The sequence below is a fragment of the Protopterus annectens genome, chromosome 4.part0, assembly GCF_019279795.1.
Source record: "Protopterus annectens isolate FY-2018-M chromosome 4.part0, PAN1.0, whole genome shotgun sequence".
In the NCBI taxonomy this organism is placed as follows: domain Eukaryota; kingdom Metazoa; phylum Chordata; order Ceratodontiformes; family Protopteridae; genus Protopterus; species Protopterus annectens.
Window position 1 is genome coordinate 1,322,421,085 of NC_056733.1, and position 10,216 is coordinate 1,322,431,300.

The 10,216-nt window shown below is 34.0% G+C and overlaps 1 protein-coding gene across 1 annotated transcript in view; it reads left to right on the forward strand.

Moving 5' to 3' along the window:
- The first annotated feature begins 3,265 nt into the window (after nucleotides 1–3,265).
- Nucleotides 3,266–10,216, forward strand: part of LOC122800176 (exocyst complex component 1-like) — a 189,537-nt gene continuing 182,586 nt past the window's right edge. Inside the window, exons 1-2 of the mRNA XM_044069686.1 lie at nucleotides 3,266–3,478; nucleotides 5,223–5,353. Coding sequence (XP_043925621.1) covers nucleotides 3,349–3,478; nucleotides 5,223–5,353 — 261 coding nt within the window. The 5' untranslated portion in view covers nucleotides 3,266–3,348. The remainder of the gene's footprint in view (nucleotides 3,479–5,222; nucleotides 5,354–10,216) is intronic.

Sequence of the window (10,216 nt, forward strand, 5' to 3'; positions counted from 1 at the left end):
AACCATTCTGCTAGCAGGTTTGCAATTTCTGCAGGGTCATTGTGGGAGATAGCATGCACAATTAGTTCAGCACGCATCTGATGCCTACCTTTTAGGTTCATGACATAGCTGAAGAAGGCCTTATGCTTATCCTTGGCCATGGTTGCTAAATTTTTCTCATAGTTGCACTTTGAGGATTTTATGAGTTGTCTTATTTGCTTGTTTAGGTCAAGGAGGCTGGCCTTCCAATTCTGGGTTATCACTTTTGTATTTTTAAACAGTAACTTCTTTCACTTATTGTATAATCTATTAATTCTAGAAATCCACTAGGATGGTTTGTTTTTTCATGAGGCTCTTGCTTTAATCCTACCAGGCAAGGTTGAGTCAATACATTTGTGTAGATGTTTATGCAGGGCATCAGTATATATCTTAATATAGCTGTCAATTCCATCTGTGAAAAACTGGAGCTTGGAAATTTAGTATACTATCCTTTAGGAGGGTATAGTTAGCTTTGGTGACATTTTTTAGCCTGATTTCTCCTTTGGGGAGTTCTGGTGCTATTGCTGCTTCAAAAATGACTGATTTTATGGCCAGTTTTAACCAATGCAGACCCTACTCTTGAGGCATTGCATCAGTCACTCATATCGGTAAGGACCAGGTCTAGAATATTAGAGTCCCTTGTGGGGTGGTGCACTATTTCTTCCAGGGATTTAAAGTTAACAAAGTCCAGGAACTTTTGTGTGAGTGAGTTTGGGCTTATATAAGATTCCCAGTTAATGGATGGATAGTTGAAATTAACCATGACTAGGGTGCAATGTTTTACATTGATTGTCACAAGTAGGTCTAAATAAGCTGTATGGGCTTCTTGCTTCATGTAAGGGGACCTGTAACTGATGAATCATGAAGAGGGGTCTTACCCATGGTAAGTTGGACTTGGAGTAACTCCATAGAGTTATCTTCTCTAACCAGTCTAGAAGTGTAATTATGTTTAATGAAGATAGATACTCCACCTTTGGTTCTCACACCTTCAATTTGCAGTCAAAAGTGTGGAAGGCATTGTAGCCTTGCAAGGCCAGTGTACTTTCTGCTGCCTTGAACCAGGTTTCTGTGACTGCACAGATGTCAACATCTTCCAGGGAAAAGTGTGTTTCCAGAGAGTGCCATTTCTGATTATGTCTACCATAAGGCACTACCTTTCATTTTCCTTGTATTTTACAGCTCCAGTCCTCAAAGCTTCTCTACTCACATACCTACCCTATTCTGTGATACTATCTTATGTACATTCCCTGCAGTTCACTGCTTGAGGCCTTCTCTATTCTTGTTGCTATAAAGCCTAATACTTTTCCTTAATTTATATCCTCTGCCCTCTTTCCCTGTCCCAAGATGGTGCCATGTTGAATAGTTCATCTCTTTCTTGGCTCACCTGTTTGCCTTCACTCCAATTCCATCCTTGCTCATGATGCTTTAACATCTGTCTTCTAACCCTAAAATGGCTTCCTCTCTCTCCTTCTTCCAACCAGTCTGTACCTTCCCTTGAGTGGCTTCCTCCTAACATTATCCGCAGCCTACTGAACTGTGTCTGACTCTTACAACGTTTCAACAATGAAGGTAAAGTTTCACTGTACACCAGAAAAGCTGAAACACAATGTCATTCTTTTTATATATCTTCCACACTTTCTCCAACCTCAGAGTTGAATTTGAACGTTCCTCCACACAAAAGCAAACTATACTTGCCACACAGCTGAACACATCACATAAGGGCCTCTCAACCTCTTGCCTTAATCTCTCTGAACTACTAACACTTCCTAAGTCTCTCACCATATCTTGGCCTGACTTTTTACTCCACAGCATTTTAACCATGATGTAAACGTTAAATACAGGCAAGTGAATATTAAAATTTGCATTTCTGTCACAACTGTTGCTATTTCTGTTAATTGCTACTGTACAATGTTTATTATATATTGTTACTTTCTGTTCTGTTTTTGACATGTACAGCATACTCCCTCTCTGTTTCCCTTTTTTCTTCTTTGTGAATTATTTCATCCAGACAGTACCTGCAAATCATCAGTTGTGATCATTGTACCACTCTAATAAACAAATATGAAATAAAAATAGACTAAATTAAAGTAAAACACTTGCTGACATTGGGTTTAATATTCTTTTTGCACAAACCAAAACCTTATATTAATGCTTCTTGCAGGTTTTATGCCCAAATCACTCTCTCTCTCTCTCTCTTTCTCAGTATTAGAAATAAAGATTCCTCAGGTCTATACTATAGCCACCATACTAAATACCAGCAGAGTGTCATTGTTTCTTTTCAGCTCAGTTGTAAGACACTGCAATTCCTTGCCCAGAGTACTATGTCTTAGAGAATATTAACTTTTTTGGCAACCAAGCTGCAAAAAAAAAAAAAAAAAAAAAAAAAACACGGTGCTGTCATTATAGCCTCAGGCATGGTACATAGTTGCTAAGAGCATCAAACTATACATCTAGAGTTTGCAGCTTTGAATGTCACTAGTCTTTACTTACATTGCATTTATCAGATAATCAGTTACCCTGGGTTTCTCAGGTCATACCACATTTTCTAGATAAGAGATTTGCTATTTTGTCACAGTATCACATTTTCTCTTTTACAAAATGATTGCAGTCTGCTTGAGAGTATTTTACAAGGAAGCACTTTATGTGACTGCAGTAAATTGCTGCATTTCAGTTCTTTGGCATAACATGAATTAATAATAAAGCATTAATACTAACTTCTACTTCTACCCACTAGAACTGTATAATTGATTACTAATAAGGGAATAAAGTGCAAAAACGACTGGGAATTTCTGAATTTTTTTTTTTTTGTTGTATATTCTTAATGAGAGTGATAGTTTATCACATTATTTTCTTTGTAAAGGCTGGATGGTATCATGTATTGTATGTAGGAATATCTTAATGCCAGTTTATTTCAGATAGCCAAACATCATTTTAAGTTTGCTTTATCATTAAGTAGATCCTGTCTTACCAACTAAGACTGCAGTGTTAAGTAGTTTATTAGGGATATCTAAGAGAAACATATTATAGCAGTATAATATGTCTCGGGGTTATAGAAAGTATGGTTTTGTAAATTTGCTTTAATGCATTTAACCTTTTATTCTCCAGAAAATAAAATTAAACATGGGCTTCTTGCGCTTAAACTATGCTAATTTCAGACAGTATGGGTAATGTAGAACTGGCTAGAAGTGCAGCTTATAAGAATGAGCTAATCACTTTCTGTAAGGTACGGTAATCACATACACTTGAGTCTGTTAGGCTCAGTGGAGATATCTGGATTGCATTTGTTGGACTGCACTTAGATTTCTTCTAGCTGCTCCACTGTTAATACTGATGATGACAACTGTTCGCAAAAAATTGGTACAAGACAATGTATTCAGGCCAAAAGGGGATAAATTACTTCATATTTTGTCATTGTCAAAATCTTCCAGTCAGAAAGAGGACAGCTATCTTTGTATCTCAGGTACAGTGCTTTTTTTTTAGTTTTTAGCTTTTATATTACTGCTGCAAGACCTTTAAGTTGTTGCCTGCTTGGAATAGAACTTTGTGGTACTTTCATCTGTCATACTTCTTACTGTTTTATTTAGAAATTCTTCAAAATGTTTTTTGAAGAATGCATGGATTGTGATTTTATGCTACTTTTTGAATTATGTGATGTAAATAGAAGCATCATTAAACATGTAATACAGATCAATTCATTATAATACTAACAACACAACAAAGATATTGGAAAATCTAGGAATATGACTTATTAAATAATAATGAAAACAAAACTGCTTGCATAAAACATTATTTTATTATGTTGTAAATTGCTTATTAAATGATGTTTAACCACATCTGTCTTCATTCTTACCTTATACTGATGGTTGGACATGATTCTTATTTTATTACATAAATTATAGCATTAAGAGTATGAGTTCTGTATATCTGGAGATTGATATATTTATATATATATATATATATATATATATATTTTTTTTTTTTTTTTTTTTTTTTTTTTTACATACACACACATACATAGGATAAGGATGGCAAAGTAACAGGTCTTGTCTCTTTTATTTAGTTATCCTTTATTGACCAGTTAAGTCCCACTAGGCTAGTGGCCTGTTTTCAGGGAAGATATAAGGTGGTATTTAAACTACTACAGGAAACTTGGCCAGGGCATTGGGGAACTTCCCATACTCTTTTTGATAGGTGCTGTGGAATCCTTTTCATCTACCTGAGCTACCGCCAACTCAAGCAGATGGGATGTCAGTTTAATGTCTCATCCAAAGGATGACACATTCAGGAGTGCAGCATTCCCCTTATGATGCACTGCTGTGTCAACAATCCCTCTACCTGATGTGGGAATGGCCCACAGCCTTCGGCACCAAAGGTGAGCGTGTTAGCTGTTGGACCACTAATGCTGCTGTACTTCCTGATAAGACCCTTTATTGTAGCTATCTTGTATTTAGTTTCACAGCACACTTTCAATACCATAGTGTTGCTGTATAAAGATATAACATATTTGTTTTCTGTATTTTGCTTACCAAATTAATTACAGTGGCCCATATATGACATTTCATAGAAATCATAAAGGGCTGTGCTCAATATTCTAATTCATTCACAGCATCCTTTTTGTAATGATTTTTTATCAAAATGCAAATTTCTACTGGACTTTGCAAGATATATGTATGTATATGTATATATATATATATATATATATATATATATATATATATATATATATATATATATATATATATGTGTATAGATGCACATATCCCAGAATGGGGACACAGAAGAGAAACAAGTGTACCTAGAATTTAATTCTAAGCAGGATGCACTTTATGCATCTGTGTGCATCACAGGTTAGAGTAGAAGAATCAAATGAAGATTGACAGGAAAAAAGAGAAAAAGGCCTTTTAAGTATAATGATTACAGAAGGACATTTGTGGTTGTTCTGCAACTGAGCAGTTAACACTTGTTCACCTGATGGCATTAACTGTAAACTATAATTTTGCAAGTATTTGTAAGAAATAAACTAATTATATATTTTGAAAGAAGATTTTCTGTTCATTATATCAATTAGAAATATATTTTAATCAATCTGTATTTAAGAAATTATTCATTGATACTGGATAGAATGATATAAGTTAAGGGTGTTTAGCTTAAAGACACTGTACAATTCTGTAGAATTAGACGTTTAAAAATAATTTCAATTTCAGTGACCAGAGAAAAGGAAGTACAGATTTCCCATTTGCAGATCAGAAGAATGGGAACAACTGATATGTATGAAAGACTGAAAGTATGGCATCTTAAGGACTTGGTTCTTGTTGATGGCAGAGATGCTATGGAGGTATGTGGAGGTATGTTAAGTAAACGTTGATGTCATTGTGAGTTAAAACAAGGGTGTTTTTCTCTTTGATGATCATTTTAAGAACTATGAAGGGTTAGGCAGGTACACAACCTTTTAAGGTTTTATTGTTTTGCTAGTATATTTAGGAAATTGGAGGTATAGTGTCTGTTGAGAATGGACAAGATGCAATCATGGTGAGACTGTAATTGTGTAACTGTCTGACAAAAAGACTGCAAAAACAGTCTATTGATACAGACATACTTATACCACAAAACAGAGGAAAACTAAGGGTCATGCAACAAGAGATCATTAGATATCTATTCAGGATTTTTAAACATATTTGCAAATAAATAGAATGAATTGGGAGTCCAGATGCTATCAGCAGTCCTAAAAATAAAAAAAAGTATAATACAAAAAAATCTCCTTGATAATGCACATATTTCTTAATTTCAGAGTGAAAACAAGAAATGTTATTTCTTTTAATGAAAGTACACTTTGTAGCATACAGCTGCCATCCAGAGTTCCTTTATCATTTTAATACTGCCATTATTAGCAACAAACTGAAAATGAAACTGTTTTAATAGCTATATTTGTACTCAAACAAGGTAAACAATAATAGAACAACACATCACATTGGAAAATTATGACAGAGCCTAATGTTTCCGAATGGAGACCTTAAAAAAATAACAGATTTAGAAAGGAGGAATGAATAACTGTGTTTATGTCTACTGTTGGATGCAGGTGCTGTTTGTGATGACAGTTCTGAAACTTGCATTGTTTGGTCATTTCAGTTCATGGCTGAGGACAGAAATTTCAGTCACGTCCTGAGACATGTAGTTTTCCACGGATTCCAGATAACATTTAAAATATGCACATCTGTCTAAATATTGTCAATATAAGGCTAAGGAAAGTGTGCATAGTTTTTCAGTTTTTGAACCCTACAACCATGGAAAGACTTTTTTAGAGTAGTATTCTTATGTCTGAGAGTACTGAATACAGATTTTGCTATATTAACTTTCTACAGTTGTAAGTTTTCTATATTTTGAGAACCACAATCATTCTGTGAAACATTTAGAAAAAGTGCATTAAGTATTCCTGGCTGCCCTGTTGGTGTGGTTTATTCATTTATTCTCTTTGATGATTAGGGTATTTGATGGGGAACTGATGTCTACTCTGTAGGGATGTCCCATGCTTACATTACTTGGAAAATTCTACATCATTTCCTTCGATTTCAAAGCCATTGTTTCAATCAGGTATATTATATACATTGATATCACAGAGTATGAGGATAACACTGAGTGCTTCAGAGGATAAAGCCAGTAAAATGATGGCTTTGTATCAGCTTTTGTTAACAAAAAAAAAATCTGAAAAAACGTCAAATGTCCATTACTAGTGATGACTGTTTTTCAAAGAATTGCTAGGTGAACCTATGAAAGATAAAATGTCTAAACTGCAGTTATTAGTGAATATTAAAAATCTTTTTTTGTTACAGCCATAACTACATTATTAACAGAGAGACTGACTAACAAACTGGTATGTTGTTTAATATATTAAAACCTACAAAGCATCACTGATATTTCCTTTGGGAAAAAATGTTCCTTTTTTGTCCTTACCACTCACCTACATTATATATGAAATTCCGAGATCTGAGTTTACCTCTTTATTAAAAAAAAAAGAAGACTTACTGGAAATAGAGGTTCATAACCACCTGGGGAACAGACTTCTACATATGAAGCATAGCAGTACTGTGGCCACCATCAAGTCAAACTTTGATGACTAGATGAGTAACTGTAAGTTCACCACAAGGATTACCTGCTTGACCCTTCTAGAGAAAGGCAAGCAGTATAACTAGTAATTCTTTCTTAAGTCTGTTTAAGAACTAGAAATCCTACAGTGTCATACTTCCTGTATTCTTATATATTTTCTGTGTACCATGATACCATTTAACGTGACCAATGATATGTTGGTTGATTGGTTGATTCAGACTTGCGGATGAAGTAGAATCAAAGGTAATAGGCAATGACTGTGAGAAAGAAATATAAAGAAAAACATATAATACCACACAATATTAAAAAGCAGTGAAAACATTAACCTGTTTTGGGAATGTCTTTGAGAGACACAACATTGTGATATTGTTAGGGGAGAAAATACAGATAGCCTCAATATTTTATAGAATATCATAAGTTAGGAAATGTAGATGCTAGTACTCTGAGCTGGAAAAATAAAAGTAAAATAAGTATTCTATAAAGGTTACTATTACAAGAAATGTTATGATAAAAAAACACAACATGTATTCTTCTGAAAATCCAGTGCTGTCTTATAGCTTTTTGTTTGCTACTTTAGTGCTCCATCACTGTGTATTATTCATTTAGGATGATACCAGGCTGCTTTTTTTCTTCTTTTATTTATTACTTAGGAGTTACCAGGAGAATAAACTGTTTCATACAAATATGTCAGTTATTGCTGATGTATAGTTCTGTTCATTTGTTTTCTAAATTACATCCTTGCAAAGGTTTTCTTTCTTTATACCTTACCTGACTGAGATAGTTATATGATACATATATGATATCAGAAAGTTAAATTGAATAATGCCGTTTACAAATACTCACAATGCTGTGCTGGCCTCAAGAAAATTATGTTTTGTATACTGGAAAAAATGCCTATGGATAGCAGGGGAGGGCATTAGGAATCAAAAACTGAATATGGGGAGCTAACATGGCAAATAAGGCTGGATGCTACTTCCCCCCAGGTCTGAACAATGTTTTGTATACTGGAAAACATGCCTATGGATATCAGGGGAGGGCATTAGGAATCAAAAACTGAATATGGGGAACTAACATGGCAAATAAGGCTGGATGCTGCTCCACCCCCCCAGGTCTGAACAAAAATGTTCGTATTTTAACCCTTCCTAAAAATGAATACTGCTAAGTTATGAATGTTTAGACACAACATAAGTTTTTTTATTTAGCAGGAAGCTGAATATTACAATTTTTAATATACTTTCAATATTTAAAGATGTCTGCATATTTATTTTATTTGCATGTGTTTTTTCTATAATATTTACTGTTTTAATATTTTAATGTTTAATTAAGTTATTTAACCAATTATGTTTTTTTATCTTTTGCCATTGGTTTATCTTAATTGAACTTTATATATATATATATATATATATATATATATATATAAAATAGTTGATAGATTTGTTTTGCATTCTAATAAAGTCTTAAGTTGTTGGATGAAAGTGCTTAATGTATGCTGTTTTTGGTATAATTAAATTATTTTATGGTCAAACATTTTGGTATATTTTATGGTATATTTTATGGTGAACTTTTTACCTGAGACTATATGGATTTCACCCATATAGTTTGTTTTTAGAGTTTGTTTTGAGCTCACTTCTGTTAGGTACAGCAGCCTCTATACAGCCATTTACATGGTTTACAGGGTCTCTTTGGGCAATTCAGTATAGGCTGCAGAGGGCTCAGGGTTAGGAGGATATTACATTTTGACAGACTATCACTTAATAGGATCTGGTTTGCTTTGGAGTAGTTCTTGTTAGAGGATTTGATGGTGTTATTAAGTTGATTTTTATTTTGAAGGTGACAACTTTATGGTCCAACCTTGCCAGTGAGGACTTGACACTTGGGGGTTTGTAGCATTCTTCCATATTGGTGAGTATCAGGTCCAGTATGCTTGAACCTTTGGTGGGTGCAGACAATATCTGGTCAAGGATACTTGTGTTAATGAAGTCCAGGATTCTTTGTGTCTGCAAGTTTGAGGTAGTATATGCTTTACAGTTTATAAAGGGGTAGTTAAAGTCTCCCCTGAATAGGGTATTAGGTTTAATTCCCTTCCATTTAAATCAAAGCATAAGTAATAGTGTAATGACATTCCCCATTATCATCAAGAATGTATAATTCCAGGGTTAACATATTTAGAAGTATGGTTTCACATGGGGGGGGGGGGCTTACCTACTGCAATTTTGTTTGTGTTTTATGAAAGTTGATGTATGTTGCTGACTATATGTTATATTATGATTCTGTGTCATTTGGTGCATGAATTTGGTATGGACCAAAGTACAGAGTGGTCTGTACCCTATAAAATACAGAAATGTATTTAACAGAAGTGGATTTCTACTATTTCAATATGAAGTGCCTTCATGTTTTTAGCTTATATTTTCTGTATTTCAAAATAATCTGTTGTAGTCAGGTAAAGTATAGCATTCCATCTTGCATATCACATAATGTACAATGGGCTGTAGTTCTATCCAAATAAAAGATAACTGCATTCAACATTCTTAAGGCATTTAGGTATTAAATAATTATCAATCATGTTATTGTTGTTTAAAGTAGCATAATACTGGACACAATGTCAGGCTTGAAAAGAAAAGAAAAGAATCATACAGCATTCTTCTTATCCAAGGTCCAGAATTTATAATAGGTTTTAAATATAGCAGTGCTTCATCTTGGTGAGAGCAAAAGGAAAACAGAAACACATACAACAGCCATAAAAACAGCATTAAAAAAGCTAAGTACACTTAACAGAAATCGAGAAGGAAAAGGTTCCATCTATCTGTAGACATGTGATGACACTGCAAAAGTCAAAAGCATGAAGCACAGCATCTGTACAGACTTACCAGATTTACAGAAAAGAATTCCTCAGCTCTCAGAGCAATTGACTTCATTTAAAAGCATTTTGTTTTAGGATGGCTAACTGGTCAGTCAATATACAGACCTTCAAAATATCAGTTGTTTAAAAATTTGATTTACCTAACAGAGACAGGTGGTCTGTGCTCCTTTTTTCTTTTGGGACCCTGATTAATATTGCCTTAGCATCTTCCATTATAGGAAAAAACATGTACCAGTT